Source organism: Ranitomeya imitator, chromosome 7 (assembly GCF_032444005.1).
Source record: "Ranitomeya imitator isolate aRanImi1 chromosome 7, aRanImi1.pri, whole genome shotgun sequence".
In the NCBI taxonomy this organism is placed as follows: domain Eukaryota; kingdom Metazoa; phylum Chordata; class Amphibia; order Anura; family Dendrobatidae; genus Ranitomeya; species Ranitomeya imitator.
In genome coordinates, this window is record NC_091288.1 from 68,925,908 (window position 1) to 68,947,128 (window position 21,221).

General features: G+C 41.1%; 1 protein-coding gene across 2 annotated transcripts in view; it reads left to right on the forward strand.

The window, feature by feature from the left end:
- The window catches only part of ERBB4 (erb-b2 receptor tyrosine kinase 4), a 1,426,503-nt gene that overhangs the window by 517,879 nt on the left and 887,403 nt on the right, over window positions 1-21,221 (forward strand). For both annotated transcript variants that reach the window (XM_069733421.1, XM_069733420.1), the window contains exon 2: window positions 8,280-8,431. In XM_069733421.1, coding sequence (XP_069589522.1) covers window positions 8,280-8,431 — 152 coding nt within the window. The remainder of the gene's footprint in view (window positions 1-8,279; window positions 8,432-21,221) is intronic.

A 21,221-nucleotide genomic window follows, 5' to 3' on the forward strand; every position in this document is an offset into this window, starting at 1 on the left:
CCTACCACCTGATTCTGTGAAACTCCTCTATGATGTAGCAGGTCTACAATATTCGGAAGTAACATGTATAAAATTCCCATTATAACATTGCTGTAAGCTAATTCTCATATAGTCAAGCAAAATCAAAAGAATAAACCCGATCCAGTTTGTTATCAAAATCAATTTCCCTTTTTTTGTTTATTTTCACTAGATCCAACTTCTGATGTTATACACAAGGCAATGTCCATTATAGTATAACCTACAGTGTATCTGATATTGGGGTGCATTTATTCAGTTCGCTGTCTCCTTGTCACCATACTTTTCTGTCCTGGACGACGTCAGGTCTTTGCCGGCTGCACAGAGTAGAGTTCAGTCCATGTAATGCCACATTTCCCATGTTGGATAACAGAAGGCTACCAGCTTCTGCAAGGGCCCGAGGCAACGTCAAAAATGATGTAGGCCATTAGTGTGCGGACTAATTAACTTGTGACAGCTCTAGTCGGCATGTGTTTTGGAAGAGAAAATGATTCCCTGTCCCATATTCTGGATAACGGTATCGGAAGAGGTTATATTGTCGGCAGCAAATTAGTATAATATTATAAATGGTGGGGTTGAACCCTTTCAGAAATCTTTTTCCTATAATATCAATTAGTAATAAAGAAAGAAAACTACTTTATTAGCCCTGCCCAGGTCAGGCAATGACTCTCCTCCGTTGCTCCTGCTGTCAATAGTTGTCTTCACGTCAGCAGCAGTGAGGACGATAGCCGAGCTCATCATACATTGAGCTCATTGATTGGCTGCTGTCAACCACAACCGGCACTAGGTGCAGCGGTGGAAACTCAGTGTTGGATCGGTGATGAGTGAATAAAGCAGATGGTTTATTACTACTAACAAGCTAATAGGAACAACTTTTTGGAAAGGGGACAACCACTTTAATTCCTCTTAAAAATTTTTACGAACAACTGTAAAATACGTTGAGGATATTTGCCAGGGTCGGCTCCAGGTTTTAATGGGCCCTGGGCAAAAGAGTCCCGGTGGGTCCCTTTAACACATACCACAATTCATAATGCACCGATACGGCAGAGAAATATAGGTATAGTACAATGCCAAAGATTTCACTTCTTACATTACATGAGTGATATCTACTGTGCATTCTACATTAGCTCAGAAACCGGACAGTATAGTCCTCTATACAGAATAATGAGCCCCATATATTGCTCCAAACAGAATAATGAGCCCCATATATTGCCCCATACAGTATAATGGCCCCATATAGTGCTCCATGCAGTATAATTGGCACCACATAGTCCTCTATACAGAATAATGAGACCCATATTGCTCCAAACAGAATAATGAGCCCAATATTATGCTCCATACAGAATAATGAGTCTCATATAATGATCCATACAGTATAATGGGCACCACATAGTGCTCCATACAGAATGAGCCGCATATATTGTTCCATACGGAATTGACCACATATAATGCCCCATACTGTATAGTGAGCCATATATAATTATCCATACAGTATATGATGGACCCCATCTATTGCTCCATATATAATGGGCCTCATATAATGCTCCATACAGTAGATGATCGGCCCCATACAGTATACTGAGTCCCATATATTGCTCCATACAGAATGGGCCCCATATGATGCTCCATACAGAATGGGCCCCATATAATACTCCTTACAGAATGGGTCCCATTAAATGCTTCAAAAATAATTGGCCCCATAAGATGCTCCATGTATAATTGGCCATATAAAATGCTCCATATATAATTAGTCCCATAAGATGCTTCATATATAATTAGTTCCATAAGATGCTTCATATATTATTGTCCCCATATACTGCTCCATATTAAATTGGCCCCATATAATGCTCACTATAGAATTGGCCCCATAAGATGCTCTCTATATTATTGGCCCCATAAGATACTCCATATAGAATTAGCCCCATATAATGCTCCATATATGGGCCCCTTCTGATGGTCCCCATATCTTGCTCCAAATATTTAAAAAAAATGAAATACTCACCTCTTGTTGCTTGACGTTGCTCTTCTCTGGACTCCTCAGCGTCGGCATCTTCCTGCTCTCTGTGCTGCGACTGCTCAGGCAGAGGGCGAGCACTGGTGATGTCATCGGAGGATGGAAGATGCTGCAGCGCTGGAACAGGGAGAGGTAAGTATCGCAAGTGGCAGGGCCTGGAGCAGGTGGGGGGTCCACTCGCGGGGGCCAGCACTATAGCACCCAGTGTCCCCAATGGAGAGTGGGCCCCCGGCCTTCTCAGGGCCCTGGCACTTGCCCGGGTGCGCCGGGTGCTGGCGCTGGCCCTGATATTTGCAAGCACACAAAATGACATACTGTACATGGATATGTGTTCCACATAGGCGCTGTATTGATAGTATGAAGAGTTTTATGCTAATCTGAAATACTACTGTAGAGACTGGAGACAGAATGAGGTGAGTCCCTTGGGTTCACAGATCTTAAAGGGAATCTGTCAGCAGTTTTTTTCAATTTAATATGAGAGTAGCATAATCTAGGGCATGAGATCACCATTCCAGGGATGGGTTACTTATTAGGCTGTGTGTTCTAGTTTCAATACAAGCAGTTTTTTATCAGCAGGAGACAAACACTGCCGGACTGGAGCTCACACAACCAGCAGTCAGGCTAATGTGTGTAACCCTGCCCCACCACTGATTGGCAGCTTGCTCACAATGAACAGTGTGCACAGGAAGCTGCCAGTCAGTGGGGGAGGGTTATACATAGAGCATAAGACTTAGCCCTGCTACCTATTTATTAGACAAAACAGGTATTCAGTGAAAACTGCAAGGAGCAGGCCAGGAAAGTGATAAATCCCTGGAATCCGGCTTTATTGCCCCATGTTATACTGCTCTCGGATTTTATAGCAAAAATCCTGCTGACAGATTCTCTTTAATCAATATACACATCTAGTGATTTATATTAGTGTAATAATTCTTCTGAAACCCATTAGTCTATGATAGGAATATGATTGTTCCATAGTGAACTATGGATAGTTGCTATACTTGATTCTTAGGAAACACAATAAATTACAAGCCATTTTGTACAATAGCGTTTGTAGAAACAACTCATGCAGCTCAGACATTGGAATCAAACTTGAATTGTAATAAAAATCTACCAAGAAAGGCTATTTAATCCTTTGCACAGTTTTTTTAAGCACTTTATGACCTTGCGATTTTCCATTTTTGCACTCTTGTTTTTTCCTCCCCTTTTTCCAAGAGCCATAACTTTTTTATTTTTCATCCCCATAGTCATATGAGGGATTGCTTTTTGCGGGACAAGTTGTACATTCGAATGACAACATTCATTTTATCATGTGATGCACTGGAAAGCAGGAAAAAAATTCTAAGTGTCTTGAAAGTGCAAATAAAGTGCAATTTCACAATCTGTTTTTTTTTTTAATGTATTTACCATGTTCATTATATGATAAAACTGATAGGGTAATATGATTCTCTACAGGTCAGTTCAAGTGCGCAAATACCAAATATGTATCTTTTTTTTATTTAAGTGGTGAAAAAAATAGGAAATTTGAAAGGAAAAATTTTTTTGCTCATGTTGCCATTTTTAGCAAAATGGTGACCAACAGGCTGCCATCTTGTTGCACTTGCACAAAACTAATTAAAAAAAAAACTGCGTTCTGGAGAATACGGATGTTTTTTAAAAGTTAAGTAAAATTCTATTTCATTCTAATAGTTAATGTACTTATGTTCTTATCTTACTTATTAAATGGACTTGTATTCATTTCAAATACATACCTATGCAGTATGTTCTTAAAGCATGAAACGTTCAGTGTGAGGAACGGTCTATTCTTTTATTTTCACCGCCTTTAAAAATATTGTATAAAAATATTGGCTACAAGTTTAATCATGGCTACAATACCTCTGATAGCAGTCTATGATAAAACTTCTGTGTATTCAGGTCATTTGGAGACAAATGATCCTGTTAGGAGTTCAATGCGGCAAGGGCAAGTGATGAGGAAGATGGCTGCAATCGTTGTCCGCCTTTGGGATTACCGTACCGAGCGTTGTGCCGCGTGTGCTGCTAATGTACCATGTCTGTGCTCATGGCGTGTCACCTGCTGGAGGGCTCCCCCCTTTACAAACACAAGTTCAGGTGCGTGGGGAGACCTCAAGGAAGAACAGCTGATGCCGCAGATGGCACATCTCTTACTTGGCAAGATTTGAAGTGTGCAAATCAATTCCTTTAATTACTTGTCAGGTCCATTTCTAATAAGGGAGTTAAGGATCCTGATAAAGAGAGTGAAAAAAGCATAAATAAAAATCAGACGGAAAGTAAGAGCCAAACAAATATAGACTGTAATATGGAGAACAGTGTGGAAATACGAAGCCAAGTATATTGGGAGAAGAAATTCTATAATGTATGTTCAGCAATGACAATATTTATCTCAGTAGAATTAAATCTTATTACAAATGCAAGATAGGCTTCCATATGAGCAACCCATACAGTAAAGGTTTCCGGTCCTCCATCTTCCTTTTTGATAGGCGGTTGTCACATCTCCACCAGGACCTGCTACGGTTATGTCTGCTGACTGCTTCTGTCACCAGACACCACCATATTCATTCTGTGGTCGGCACTGGTGATAGAAGAGATATTGCAACCATAAGCTCTCTCCAGCTGCTAAGGTTAGGGTGGCTGGGACCTACAGTGCCATTCAGTCTGACAGTATGGGTGTGTGTGCTGTTCATCTGGATTTATTAGCTCCTTGCTCCAACCAATTTGGAAGCTCCACACCCAACTTAAGGTTCCAGCTTACTGCTGGAAGCTGTCAGATATAGCGTTGTGCTCCTCTGATTAAATTCTGTTTCTCTGCTCTTGTTTAGTGCATGTGTTCCCTGTTTTGACCTTCACCTGTTTATAGACGTTTCTCATGCCTGACAATTTTGTACCTTTAATAAATAATAATAATAATTTTTATTTATATAGCGCCAACATATTCCGCAGCACTTTACAATTAAGCGGGGACATGTACAGACAATAAATTCAGTACAAGTTAAGACAATTTAAACAGTGACATTAGGGGTGAGGTCCCTGCTCGCAAGCTTACAATCTACAAGGAAAGGGGGGGACACAATAGGTGAAAAGTGCTTTTTATTTCAGGTATGGCAATTATAATAAATTGGGATTTTCATACAAAGCTGCATGATCCGGTCATCAGCCCGTGTGTTTAAGTGCAATAGTCAAGTATCAAGTGCAGTTATCATGTGCATGGAGGGTGTGGAGACAGATGAATAGTAGGGTGCAGATTCACATGCAGATAATATTTGTAAGGAGGGAACAGGACAAAGTTAGTTTACTGAGTAGTTGATGTGGTAGGCTTGTTTGAAGAGATGGGTTTTTAAAGCGCGCTTGAAGAGGTCGGGGCTAGATATCAGTCTGATCGTCTGGGGAAGTGCATTCCAGAGAGCTGGCGCAGTACGAGAGAAGTCCTTTGCTGCCCTCTTGGTTTTGATCCATCTACCTGACCTTTCTAGTGCCCTGGTTCACTTTTCTGGTCAGCAACCCTTCCATAGAAGAAATCCATTGGGCCCTGTTTAACGACCAGATCCTTGCACATGAGTTTGTAGGGTAAGGGCCGGCATTCTTCTGGTATCTGCCAGACAGAATGACTTGTGCCAAGTCTGTCCGAAGTAGGATTTTTGGGCCTGTGGCCTCTGACAAACAAAACAGCAGAGAATAATAACGTTTAAGTAAGCAATGTTCTTCTCCATGATATTGTCAACCAATATAGAAAGTAGTTGTCAGGACTAGGGTTGAGCGACTTTTAGTTTTTTAGGGTCGAGTCGGGTTTCGCGAAACCCAACTATCTCAAAAGTCGAGTCGAGAGAAATCGGACGATTATGGCGAAAAGTCGGGGATCGACCGAAACACGAAACCCAATGCAAAGTCAATGGGAAATCTTTTTTATTCTCTCTCTCTCTCTCTCTCTCCCTCCTCCGTCCCTGAACAGAAAAGCTGGTGTTACACATTGCAAATCGCTACAGCGCACAAGCGACAAGATGGCGATAGGCGTCCACGCCCCTAAGACCTATGTCATCACTCTGCCCACGCTCCTTCATTGGCTGAAAAAATGGCACCAAATGCATCATACGAAACGCGACCTTGGCGTGAAGATCGCCGACCGCATGGCCGATCCCACACTAGGATCCGGTCGGGTTTCATGAAACCCGACTTTGCCAAAAGTCAGCGACTTTTGAATTTGTACGATCCGTTTCGCTCAAGCCTAGTCAGGACTATGAGATAAATACGACTGCTTCTGTAACTTTTTTTATTTATAGTGCCTTCTGTTACTTTCTCACTGTGACATGACATATTGTGAACAGTGGCCTCATAGGTGATCACTATGGATCCTACTTCTGTTCCTAGAGAGCACCCAACATTTTTTATATAAAAATATCCTGAAACATATGTTGAAATGGAAAAGTAGAGACAGCAAACTTTATTGTGCCCTTAAGTACGGTATGTTGGAAAGTAAAAAAAAAAGTGCTGCGCCACTTTCCATCCAGTCTACTCTTCACCATTGTTTTGGGAGATTGGATGATCAGGCCATTGTAGTCAATTGTCAAGCGGGCAGCCACTTGGATAAAAGCAGACCACAGCCAACACGTACCACTAGCACTAGTTACACCACTAACACTAAATCGATTGTACCTCCACTGATCGAACATTGGTGGCTCATTACTAGTATATGCCACCAATCTATGTTTTGAGTCAACCCCTTGAAAAAAACTATAGACATATCTTTAGTAGGTCAAGGATGTTGTATTCTGCATTTAGCCTTCATCTGTGACCTATAATAATGGCCATGCTGTTAAATATAACAGTAGGTCAGTAAAAATGGCTGATACATATTGAATATGGTGAGACAATTACAAGATGATAATGTATCATGAAGAGGGAATGTTATGACTTCTTGACCTCTAGTTATTGGCACACCATGATGAAGGATTTGCAAAGACCAAAATGTGGTTGGCTTTTTTCCACTTCCCAATTATGTGTGACATCCTGATGATCTTTGCAGCACTAAAAAGGTTAATCACTTTGACCCAGGGCACAGTTCTTGCCAGGAATAAGACTTATGGTAGGATTGTTTGAAGTTTTCCCTTAGGGAGAGAATAAGGAATAACATTAGCCAGTCTACTGTTCTGGGCTTGGCAGCATGTGTCTGGGTCAATGGAACATTTCCTTTACTCACAAGTGGAGCAGGATTAACAAAGCCATGTTATCACTGCAGATAAAGATAAATCGGTCCTGACACTGATGGAAAATAACAGATGATGCAATCGAGTAAAGAGCAGACTTTGGGCACTGCAGCATCTTGATATATGTCAACACAATAGTCTAGACCTCCTTTGTAGACTAAGCACAGATAAATGCTGAACATATACCAGTAAAATGATTGATTAATGCACTATTCTTTATTTATAGCCCCTGAAAATAATCCATGAGTAAGGCATATATAGATCTCTATGCAGAAATCTATTCTACATAGCAATGCCTACGACCTTTAGAGGGTCATGATTGTACCTACTGGGGAACCGTCTAGTTCCTGAGGATGAGATTTTAACAAATATTTCAATATTGAATGCTAAATTAAATGATATACCAATTTATTAAAATAAAAGAGTAAAACTGTTTATCTCTTTAAAATATTTTGGACTGACAGGGCTGGCACGGGGACCAGATAAATCTGGGCAGATGCCAGAGCCTAAAGGACTTGAGGGCCATGACATGCGGCGAGAGTAAATTTGACACTAGCCCTAATGGACAAATTGGCATTTATCATACTAATTGGATTTCCTGGTTATTGGCTAAAATGGTAGATATTTACATGAAATATTTCATAATGGGAGATATTAATTTGTGATGCTTAATGAATTTAACAGTTTAGAGTTTTTGTTATATATGCAAGAATTCATAAAAGGACTATTTAATTTATTTATAGAGCACCATCTCATTCCACAACGCTTTACAGACATTATCGTTAGTGTCCCCATGTCCCATCGGTGTGTCTTTGTAGGGTGGGAGGTAACTGGAGTACCTGCAGAAAACCCATGCAAGCAAAACCCTTGCAGATGTTGTCCTTGGTGGTATTTTAGCCCATGACCCCTGCAATTGTGCAATGCTAACCACTGTGCCACGTGTTATGATGACCATACTATATTGTGTCTGAGAGTTGATTGCATGTTTGCCTATTCTGGATGTTGTTTCTTATGTTACCTTTTCTTTTTCCTTGCAGTGTGTGCAGGAACAGAGAACAAACTGAGCTCTCTATCTGATCTGGACCAACAGTACAAGTCACTTCGCAAGTATTATGAGAACTGTGAAGTGGTCATGGGGAACCTGGAGATCACCAGCATTGAGCATGGGCGCAACCTTAGTTTCCTGCGGGTAAGCTTCAATGGAATTGTAACTTAGAACCTGAACACATTTTTTCAGTATTATTTCTATGGCAAACATTGATAATGTAGGCAGATTGGTACACAGTTTCCCCTGATAGAAGGAACATACACCTGTCCCTCGCTTGAACTTCCTTTGTCATGATGCTTCATCTTCAACTGGATGGAGAGCTTTGGGTATGGTTCTTTTAAAACTTGGGTTTCCTAAAACTTGGGATTGCTCGTGACTGCATTGTATTTCCCAACTTTTCTAACTAGGATACTACTGACGAGTTACATAATAGATGAACGTTTGAAATATACAGATGGGTCCTTGCTTACCTGTTCTCTTGCCTCAACATATCAAAAGATATAGGGGATGAGATGACCAGTTTCTTAAAAAGCTAAATTTTGCAAAACCTTGCAAAACCTTTCACCAGAATTCTCGGGTAAAACTGTTTGCAATGTCACAAAATGTTGTGACTTTTGACATTTTAATGCCAGTCCTGGGAAGATTCATTCACTTTATGAAACGTATGTGTAGCTTTGTGGGGAAGGAGGAAGTCGAGGGTACGACAAATTCATCCTAGTTTATGCTACAAAACTCCCTGACTCGAGTACATTTCTTGCTTGGCACACATCAACTGAAAGATGCAGAATGGGTTTGGCCAATTTTATTCCAGCCCGTTGTTCATCAAGCTTGGCATACAAAATGATTGAACTGGGGCCTTTGGGCCAATGTGCGGTCACCCTGTGGTTGTCATATAAGTTGAAGCCTGTGAAAGCATGTTATGGTTACAAATTAACTGTCAGAAATTGAAATTCTTAACAAAATTTGCGAAATAAGTAAAGCTGGACATCTGCATTTGACTACCTTAAGACCTCAATTTGGCATTCTTCCATGTCACCCGTATGTGATCTATCCGTTTTTTTCATGGATAGAACACATATCCATTAAAACCGTTGATACTTTTCATATAACTGCGCTTTTTCACAGATGGTGTGTCCAAGCAAATTTCACGAAGACATGTCCATTTTTCTCCAGTAAAGACCCAATACAAGTCTATGTGTCTGTGAAAAAATACGTATGCATCTGAGTGCCATCAGTGTGCTGTCCGTATTTGATATTGCAAATAAGAAAAGAAGCTTTGTCATTTATTCATCCATCCATGAAAAACATTGATGACACTAATGGTGTAAAGGACACATGGATGGCATACTGATCAAAAACACCAATGACGCCGATATGGTTTTTTGATGGACGTGTGAATGAGGCCTAATAGTGTTTGATCAGCATTTTATCGATTATTAATTTTGGCAGTGAAAATTCTAAAATTTCTCAGGAAGGAAGAAGCTGCAAGAAAAAACTCAATAATGCTGAATGGAAGATGAAGTGGCAGATCAGTCATAAAGTAACCCCTTTGCATGTGCTATTATTGGGCAAATGGATGTCAAATTGGGTCCATTATTGGGACCTTCATCTATGACCCAAATAAATAGGCTCTTAAAAGCTATTTGCATTCTGATGGACGTGACCTATCTATGTATTAAATAGGCGACATTCCTTCAAAATGTAGAATAGCACCAGTCTGCACATTTCAATGAATTTTGCCAATGTTTTACACCCTACTGTTTTCAAGATTATCAAATAACTAGATGGCAGCCCGATTCTAAAGAATCGGGAGTCTAGAATCCATATATACTTTATTTATTCAAATGTAAGAATAATACAATTAATAAATAATAGTAAGAAAGAACAAAAATAATAGGCAGTATATGGAGAAAACACCAAACAAAAGTTCAAAATTGGTGTGAAAATGTCACTGAACCACTTCACAACTAAATATATATAGTTTTGGTAAATGGTATTATCATTTTTTTGACGAAATTCAGCAGGAGCTTGAAGAGCAACGTCACTGGGCCCGCCTCCACGCAGTAGAAACTTGCTGTGAGGTAAAAATTCAAAAATCACACCAAAATGGCGGGCGGAGTGTGTCACAGTACGGCACGTTCCTGATTGGTCGCTCGCAGCAGGCGGCAACCAATCAGACACTGGACACTGTTGACGTCACTTATCTCCGGACATTAGCTCCGGACATTAGCTCCGGACATTAGCTCCAGACATTATCTCCAGACATTAGCTCCGGACATTAGCTCCGGACATTAGCTCCGGACAAAGCCACGGAAGTTGGCAGAAATTGCAGGAAGTCGTATTCTAGGCAATTAATCTCCGGACATTAGCTCCGGACATTAGCTCCGGACATTAGCTCCGGACATTAGCTCCGGACAAAGCCATGGAAGTTGGCACAAATTGCAGGAAGTAGTACTCTAGGCAATTATCTAATATACAATTGCCTAGAATACTACTTCCTGCAATTTGTGCCAACTTCCTGTCCGGAGCTAATGTCCGGAGCTAATGTCCGGAGCTAATGTCCGGAGATGAGTGACGTCAACATTGTCCAGTGTCTGATTGGTTGCCGCCTGCTGCGAGCGACCAATCAGAAACGTGCCGTACTGTGACACACTCCGCCCGCCATTTTGGTGTGATTTTTGAATTTTTACCTCACAGCAAGTTTCTACTGCGTGGAGGCGGGCCCAGTGACGTTGCTCTTCAAGCTCCTGCCGAATTTCGTCAAAAAAATGATAATACCATTTACCAAAACTATATATATTTAGTTGTGAAGTGGTTCAGTGACATTTTCACACCAATTTTGAACTTTTGTTTGGTGTTTTCTCCATATACTGCCTATTATTCACTGACTGTTATACTGAGAGACTGCCGTTTATTAACCTCTTCTTTGCCACATTGGGTATATTGCTCTATTATTTGCCACATAAGGACATTGTCCATTATTGCCCAGCAATTTCTTAAATAACAAGAATTGTCAAGAGCTGGTAAGTGCAGCCATTTTTTGTTCTTTCTTACTATTATTTATTAATTGTATTATTCTTACATTTGAATAAATAAAGTATATATGGATTCTAGACTCCCAATTCTTTAGAATCGGGCTGCCATCTAGTCTAATATATAATTGCCTAGAATACTACTTCCTGCAATTTGTGCCAACTTCCTGTCCGGAGCTAATGTCCGGAGCTAATGTCCGGAGCTAATGTCCGGAGCTAATGTCCGGAGATAATGTCCGGAGCTAATGTCCGGAGATAAGTGACGTCAACAGTGTCCAGTGTCTGATTGGTTGCCGCCTGCTGCGAGCGACCAATCAGAAACGTGCCGTACTGTGACACACTCCGCCCGCCATTTTGGTGTGATTTTTGAATTTTTACCTCACAGCAAGTTTCTACTGCGTGGAGGCGGGCCCAGTGACGTTGCTCTTCAAGCTCCTGCCGAATTTCGTCAAAAAAATGATAATACCATTTATCAAAACTATATATATTTAGTTGTGAAGTGGTTCAGTGACATTTTCACACCAATTTTGAACTTTTGTTTGGTGTTTTCTCCATATACTGCCTATTATTCACTGACTGTTATACTGAGAGACTGCCGTTTATTAACCTCTTCTTTGCCACATTGGGTATATTGCTCTATTATTTGCCACATAAGGACATTGTCCATTATTGCCCAGCAATTTCTCTGCAATATAAACTGCCTATTTATTAATATCTGCATTCCTGCAAAGAACTATTGCCTATTATTAACTGGCTATTTTCCTACTACCTGACACTGCCTCTTATTAACCTGTTGTTTGCCACCACCACGCTCAAAGCTGTTTAGCTTAGCCAACATGAGCTCTAATAGTAAGGATACTAATGACACAGAGCCCAAAGCTGCTGATGGCGCACGTAAGATTAGGTCTGATAGAAAGTATACTAATAATGCAGAGCAAAAAGACGCCGATGCCGCACGTAAGCGCAAACAGCGTGCTAACAAGAGTACAGAGGATAGATGCAAGCGCATGGACACTGTTAAGTATACCAATGACACAGAGTCCAAAGCTTATGATGGCGCACGTAAGATCAGGTCTGATATAAAGTATGGTAATGATGCAGAGCGAAAAGCCGCCGATGCCGGATGTAAGCGCAAACAGCGTGTTAACAAGAGTACAGAGGATAGATGCAAGTGCCTGGATACTGTTAAGTATACTAATGACACAGAGCCCAAAGCTGCTGATGGCGCACATAAGATCAGGTCTGATATAAAGTATGGTAATGATGCAGAAAGTTGTCGTCTGATGTCTTTCATCCCTCCCCTCATAAGCATGTTCATGGATCCTGTGTAACTGTACCTTAAATAACAAGAATTGTCAAGAGCTGGTGAGTGCAGCCATTTTTTGTTCTTTCTTACTATTATTTATTAATTGTATTATTCTTACATTTGAATAAATAAAGTATATATGGATTCTAAACTCCCGATTCTTTAGAATCGGGCTGCCATCTAGTATATTAGATAAAAGGTGAATGTAGCGTACGCACATGGTTCTGTGTGGTATATAAAGGAAGAGTGGCTTTCCCTAGCTTCCTGGAGCTGATCTTTTGGCAGTTGATAAGAAAAGCAGAATTTGTAGTGAAAGAGGGATAGATACAAGCAGAACCTGTCACCGTTGACGTGAGCCATGTGCCCGCAGCTTCTGACCCAGGAGAGAGAGGCGACTGGGGGAGATACTGTCAATCTGCATGACATGTAAGCTACGCTTCATCCACAAGAAAAGCTCCTTTGGATCTTCTAAAAAACAATCCAGTAGTTAACTCATAGCGAACAGGTGTGAAGAATAGTAAATGCCGCCAGCAAAAGTTACCCAAGTGCTCCGAGTCAGGCGCGCCCAGGATCCTGCGTGAGCATTAAATGCCGTAGAACAGCCTTCTTCATTGGGATCTCTGTCTAATTATGGATGAAATGAAACTACAAAACTCATTACACATATCATTTAAGCGGAATCTAAATCACGCCAGCTTTCCCAGAGGTAAAAGGTAGCAGCTCACACACAATGTTCCTACCTAATAAATCCATTTTTCATTTAAATGCCTCAACCGCTAGAGACGGCGCTTCTATTCTCTGCTGCTCAGCAATCCCTGGTGTAAAATGTTGTAATGCTTGATTGCATTGTAATCAGGAAACAACATAATGATCTCCAGAATAAAATGTGTTAATACAAATAACAAGTAGTTGCTTTTAGATGTTTTTGTAGTAATGCAGAATGAGAGGGAAAGCTTACTGTAAGTAAAATGTAATCGATGCACGTAAACATTGCGGCAAAGAACTAATTTTAAAAAAGTAGGCTAGGTCATCAATATCGGATTAGTTGGGTTCAAAAACCCTCACCCTCACTGATCAGCTGATTCAGGGGCTGGGGTGCTCCAGCATGTGCTCCATCCAGCCTCAGTATTGGTTGTCCGGCCCAGCTCAGTACTTTTTGCACATCCACTTCAATAGGACTAAGCTACAGCCATAGTTGCCAACTGTCCCAGATTTCCTACGACACCTTGGCCAATAGAGGTGGAGTTTACGTAAACCCCACCTAAAAGTGGGCGTTCGGGGGAAGATCGGAGTGGAGCTTAAACATTCCCAGAAATGGCAATGACGCACAGCCGCTACAAAATGTTCACAGCTGCGTCTCGTAAACAATAAAAAAGTCACATAGGGTCGTGATCCGGTCTAACTCACCCACATGGTTTCTGGCGTGAAATTATACAGCTCCTAATAAAAATAAACAGGGGAATTTACAAAGCACTTTAGATCAGAAAACTGGTGCTAAAAGGTACACATTTTTATGCAACATGTATTTGTGCAAAAATGTGGGGACTTTTTGCATTTTTACACCAGTTTTGCCAACGTTGTGAAAATTAGGCTCAGTAAATTGTTTGTAGCATGGCCTAGTGTGACCTGACAGATTCGCTATACGAGAAGCTACACCTAAAATACATGAACAATTTTTTCTAAAGACTTTTCACAATAAGGTATAGCCACTTTTCCTAATTTCTCCTCTATGTACACTTAAGGCAGGTGGAGACAAGCATATTTTTGGTCTGAGTGTGCAAGACATCGGATTGCATCCATACCAGTTTTATACTATGTGACCGTGCATATATCAAGCCGATCCGAGAAAAAAAATTGCTGCTTGCCCGAGTTTGATATGATATTCCAATTGCACTTGACAATGCAAGTCAATGAGCCCATGGAAACGAATGGGCAGCTGTCAGATGGCATCTGAGTGTAGTACAATTTCCATAGACTAGCAAAATGGACAAGATGGAGAATTTTTTTCCTCTATCTTCTATGCATCTGAGAGAATCATAAAACGCTATGATCACATGCTGCTCAAACTCTGATCAGTTTTATCAGAAGGTCGTAAGAAAAATTGATCCTATCCTCTCGGATGAGAGAATCTACCGTCGTCTGCACCTGCTCCTGCAGTGGCATATATTGAACCAGCCATGTGTTCAAAACAGTTGTTAAGACTGTCTCGGGATGCTGAGATGGTGCACTTTGGTGGGCTTTACTGATACATTCATTCTAGGAGTCAGTCTGGATCTCAGTGGTTGGATCGTAACAGATCAATGGCGTGTCCTAGAGATGCTGTTAATTAGCAGTGCACCAAACCTCTTGGGTCTCCCTTAGAAGTCCATTGTTCACTTACTTGATCAATGTTTTTTCCCATTGTCTTCTATAAAACTGCTCCAATGTCTGTTTTTTGTAGACCGAGTGTCCTCAAAAGAAAGAAAAAACAACAACATTGATTTGTTCTTTTTTGAAACTCATCCATCCAAATCAATTGGTCTCTGTGAAAAATGAATCCATCCATGTGTGATCCCAGTGCCGTAATTTTACATTTGTAGTTTTATTTTTTTTTAGTTTGCGTGTAAGAAAACCAGATGCCAAGCTGATAGTAAAAATGGTCAAACAGACCAAAAGTGAATAAAATCGGGCCGTGTACTAATGAAGTTTAGTCCTATACATATTTCAGTGGTTTTCTTTTTACAAGTGCTTTTATTGGTGGTTTTACTTTGTAGCATTTAAAATGCTTGTTTTTCAGTCTGTTTTTATTAAATATTAAATTCTTTAGAGCAGTCTATAGTAAACAATGTCAGAAAAAAACCATAAGCAGTAAAAAAAACACTACAGAAGTGGCAAAAATGATTTAAGACTTAAGAGTAACTTAAGATTAAATTGAAGGTAAAAATTCATCAAAACACTGTGGAAATCTACACTTAAATGGGTTGTACACCTTTGGTGACAATTCTTTTTCTTTCTTAAATGCATGCAATGGGGGCTACAAATTATTTTTGCAAATGGGTTTAAGCAAAGGTTTTGTTTGCATCCTACAGCCGCTGCATTACACTGTCTATTATCTTTATTTTATCATATGTGTAGTGGACATCATTTTGTGGCACTTACTATCTTTATAGGTATGACAGGTTCTCCTGCTCTTCTTAGTGCAGTCTTCCTCATAGATTGCCCAAATCTCCTGTCCATACAATGGCTGCTGGTGGAGGAGCATGTGATCGGATCGGTCCATCTGCTGCCACCAACAGAAAAATATGTCAAATGGGAAAGCTACTTTTCTATTGGAAGAGGCAGGGGATGAGTCTGGTCACATGCTCCTCCATCAGCAGGTATTGTATGGACTGGACAACAGTGCAGTCTGTAAGGAAAGTTGCACTAACAAGAGCAAGAGAAGAACCTGGCTGTCATACATACCCTGCTTCAGTGATTACTTACTTTTAAGGCCCATCAAGAAATGAGCGTTCCTAGGTAAACCATTTCACGATCACCGGCCTGTCTAAACAGGCCGGTAGTCACCCATTAAATGACCAAAACTTTAATTTGTTGGGTGGGATGATTTTTAAGGTTGCTTAAAAATCATTGTTCCCAGGAGCAAATCATCCTATATAAAAATGTGATGTGCTGCAGACAATATGATGCTTTCTGCAGAAAAAAAGATGAAAATAGCAATTAGTCCATGTGCATACAACATTCATCAGCATGCCATTAGCCTACTGATTGGCAATTGTTTAGCGGCCAAGTTCGGCACGTGTAAATGTGCCCTTTGTCATTTAAGGGTTGTTCACTACTCAAACAACTCTTTCTGAATCCCTATGTTTCTCCCCCAAAATTAATAACACTTATACTCATCTCCAGTGTAGGTGCCATTCCAGCAGTGTTAGTACTGACTCTCCTTGGAATGGTGGCACATTTTTATGTCACGCAATCCCTGTTGCCAATCAGCGCTGGCTTCACTCTCCCATTATTTGGACAAAACAAGACATCTGGAGAAAGTGAGAGCAGCAACAGCTCTCAGTTCCTCTGGATTTCAATTATGTTGATAAGAGGGAAGAGTCAAGCTAACGCTGAACGGCCACAGGGATTGCGTGACATAAAAATGTCATATGAACCCTGAGGGAGGCAGTAACAACACTGCTGGGACGGCATCTGCACCGGAGGTGAGAATTAGTGTTAGGTCGGGGTCACACTTGCGAGTGTGATGCGAGAAACTTGCGCGAGTCTCATGCATCAATACCCGCCACTGCCGCCGGCAATCGGGACAGGAGTTTGTGGCTGCATGTATTTCTATGCAGCTGAATGCTCCAGTCTGGAGTGCTGGTGACAGTGCAGGGTATTGATGTGCAAGTTTCTCGCATCACACTCGCAAGTGTGACCCCGGCCTTAATATATTACTGGGAGGGGGGAATTCTGAAGAGGTTTTTCGAAAAGTGGACAAGCCCTTTAAGTAATTAAATGGCTGTCCTATGCAGAACATTTTTTAGTAGTCCACAAAATAGGTGTAAAATGTATGATCTCAGGGGTCCAGCAACTAAGAGCATCTGATCCTAAAAGCATCTGATCCTAAAAAGGTGTATCCCTAAGTTCCCTGTATGAATGAGGTGGTTGTCTGCATGACCTCCCCTCCACTCACTGCTAAATGGTAAAGATAAAGATGTATTTTATAACATTACTAGTGAAAGGGTTACCAAGAACATTTGTCACTTGCAGTCTTGCAGAAAGTGCAGCGATTCTGACTTGGATAAATTAAATGATTGATTTATTTTGTTATTCTTATCACTTCAGGAATAAATTATGAAATGGGAAGGGAGTCCGGAATGTTTTCTTCTTTGAATAACAAGGAGCAGCACACTGTACTTTGCTGTTTTCTAGGCTCAAAATAAATTTACCAAACGCCCGCACAGAACCATAATCACCGGCCTGCACCTCAGCTATTAATATCAGAAATTAGGTACAAATAATGGAAACATGCAAACACTGTTTCTAGTTGGTTTTTTTCCTAGTTGTTACGTTCCGGTCTTTGGAGGGTTTCAGGGTTACTACGTGATGTGTGTTTTAAGCTGCTAAACTGCTGACATTGATTACAGATATGAAAATGCTGCAAATTTAAAGAGTTTTATTGCCGCAGTGGGATAGAGAGGCCGTGGGGAAGTTTTGTTAAAATGTTGCTCGTAGCATAAAATATATAGAATTAGAATGGCAATCACTAGAAATCTCAAGGAAACGTTCCAGTCAACAAGGCCGTTTTCTCTACTGATTGGAGGAGATTAACAAGGGACATAATTTTACCCTGCTGGAAATCCACTGCAAAGTCTGTGTTTCTCCCATGGGGATTTAGATGCAGATTTAGGTGCAGATTTGAGTAAACTCGCTACATTCACTTCCATGGAATTAAAGGAACTGCTTTCCCCATCAGTCTCAAAAAAGTTTAGAATGGTGGTCACACATTTGCTCATCAAAGGTGGGGTCCCCAATTGTCAGACCTCATTGATTATGGACTTAAAACACATCTTGATGAAAAATGTATTTAAGGCTACGTTCACACTAGCGTTCTGCTAGTGTGCGTTGCCTTAGCGTCGGGCGACGCAGCAGCGACGCACGCGTCATGCGCCCCTATGTTTAACATGGGGGACGCATGCGTTTTTGTGTGTTGCGTTTTGCAACACTTGCGTCTTTTTTGCCGCTAGCGTCGGACCAAGAAAACGCAGCAAGTTGCATTTTCCTTGCGTCCGATTTTCGGCAAAAAACGACGCACGCGTCGCAAAACGCAGCATTTTTGCGTGCGTTTTGCCGCGTTTTTGTGTGCGTCGTGCGTTGCATCGCCGACGCAGCGGCGCGCAACGCTAGTCTGAACGTACCCTAAATAGGATATCCCTTAAAGTAATTCCTCTGTATATACTGTACATACATATCTTCCTTCCCTGCTGTCATCAAGAGGTAACACTTGAAATGTAGTCCTAAAGGGAATCTGTCAGTAGGATTTAAATCCCCAAACTATTTATATGTACATGTAGCTCTCACATAGACAAGTCCAGAAATACCTTTACATGGTCAGTCAGCTCCTCGGTTACTGAGAAATCGGCATTTGAATTGATATGCAAATGAGGCTGAAGAGCTATGGTAGATGTGACACCTCGGTCACTCCAGCTCTATATCCAATGCAATGCATCCTTCAACTTGACTGATAAAACGTTTGCTTAAAGTCACACAGCATACAGGCTGTCAGTCAAGCAAGAAGAGGCAGCGCTGGGCAGGGAATAGAGCTGGAGTAACACAGGCTTCAGATCTGCCAGAGCTCTTCAGCCTAAGGGCTCATTTCCACTTGCGAGAAAAACGGACGAGTGCAATCCGATAAAAAATCAGATTGCACTCGGACCAATGTTATTCAATGGGTGACATCTCATCTGCGATTTTTTTCTCAGCTGAAATCGGACTGAGATAAAAAGGGCAGCATGCTACATATTGCTGCGATTCTCGGATGAGACTCGCCAATGTAAGTCAATGGGTGCAAGAAAAAAATCGCACAACACTCGGACCATGTGAGTGCTGTCCGATTTTTACGCACCAGTGTCCTTTGAAAAGGCGGCAATTCAGCACGGTGTATAGTAAAATCACACTGACAGGTTAGAATAGAAAAGATATATACACATAGAATAGGTATATATACATATATATATATATATATATATATATATATATATGTCAGTGAGACACCCATATATATATATATTTATATTTAATGCAGCGCTAGATAGCAAAAGCCGGCAATTGAATTACCGGCTTTTCAGCTATCTCCTTCACAAACCCGACAGGATATGAGACATGGTTTACATACAGTAAACCATTTCATATCCCTTATTTTATTACATGTTCCTGACTACTAATGTAAGAAGTGTCTTTGTGTAAAATTTGGGGCTCTAGCTGTTAAAATACAGGGTTAAATCACGGAAAAAATTGGCATGGGCTCCCACGCAATTTTCTCCGCCAGAGTGGGAAAGCCAGTGACTGAGGGCAGATATTAATAGCCTGGAGAGGGTCCACGGTTATTGGCCCCCCCCTGGCTAAAAACATCTGCCCCCAGCCACCCCAGAAAAGGCACATTTGTAAGATGCACCTATTATGGCACTTGGCCACTCTCTTCCCACTCCTGAGTAGCGGTGGGATATGGGGTAATAAAGGGTTAATGCCACCTTGCTATTTTAAGGTGACATTAAGCCTGGTTAATAATGGAGAGATGTCAATAAGACACCTATCCATTATTAATCCAATACTAGTAAATGGTTAATAAAACACACACACATTAGGAAAAAAGTATTTTCATGAAATAAAGACACAGGGTGTTGCAATAGTTTATTATAGGCTCAATCCAAATGACGACCCTCATTATGTACAAAAGGAAAAATAAAAAAAACAACAATATCCCATACCTTTCCGCCGTTACAGTCATGTCCCATGCTGTAAATCCATCTGAAGGGGTTAAAGATTTTTACAGCCAGGAGCTCTGCTAATGCTGCTGTTCACCTGCCTGTAAAAGCTGGGGAATTAATGGAATGCAGGGGAATGTAGCTACCTAGACTTGCGGTGCTGCGCCCACTGCTGGCATTACCTCATATGAACTCTAACGTGGGAATTTTTCTGAATACTTCCTCACGCTAGAGTTCATATGAGTTATGTCTCTAATTCTTAGTGGTCTCTGAGCTAGTGAGTGACGGCTGGCTGCTAATAGATATATCAATTTTTGCTCTTCTATCCATATGTAGGGCATATTCAAAAGCACATCAGCATGGAGAACATTATACATCAGTATTGAGCAGTGTAGCTGTGAATACAATGTTGAGGTAAATAGAGAACAGCAGCATCTTTTTTTGTGTGTATCTGCCTCTCTCTCACTCTCTGATTTTCCCTCTGCTCTTTCCTCCATTCTCCATAGATTTTATTTTGTAGCTGCAATTTGAGTGTGTTGGCAGTCCATTTTGTTTTTAGAGAGAGGATTTGTCACTGAGGTACTGCAACAGAGTGGAACAGGTCAGACCATCACAGCGTCTGGTGACGCATGCAGCTGCTTTGTTAGAACGCCTTCACTGTCCTATTAGCAGTTCTGGATTTTTATGTCTTGGTGCTGCAAGGGTTAAACTGCTTAGTCGGACTGCTGGAGTTCTCTTTCATGGGATGTATCAGCTGTTCTGAGTTTGTTACTCTCAGCAGGTAGAAGCCCTCCTCTTTGCTTCTTACCACTATCTGGTGTGGAGTTGAAGGAGAGTGTTAAGTGTTTGGAATAGGTGGTTGGAGAGTTTTTCAGCAGAGAGCTCCATGGAGTTGGTTTGCTTGTTTATCCTTATCTTCTCCCATTTGGTTTGCCCTTCTTATTCCTCCCTTGTTTCCCAGTGTGTTGTTTTGTGAGTGTATTTGTATGACTGGTTTTCTTTTATCCCTGTCTATTTATCCCTGTGTGTCAAGTTAGTGTTTGCCTATATACTTTGGCCTCACACCTCCCTGGGTGGGGGAGGGAACAGATAAGAGTAAAGGTACCGTCACACTCAGCGACGCTGCAGCGATATAGACAACGAGC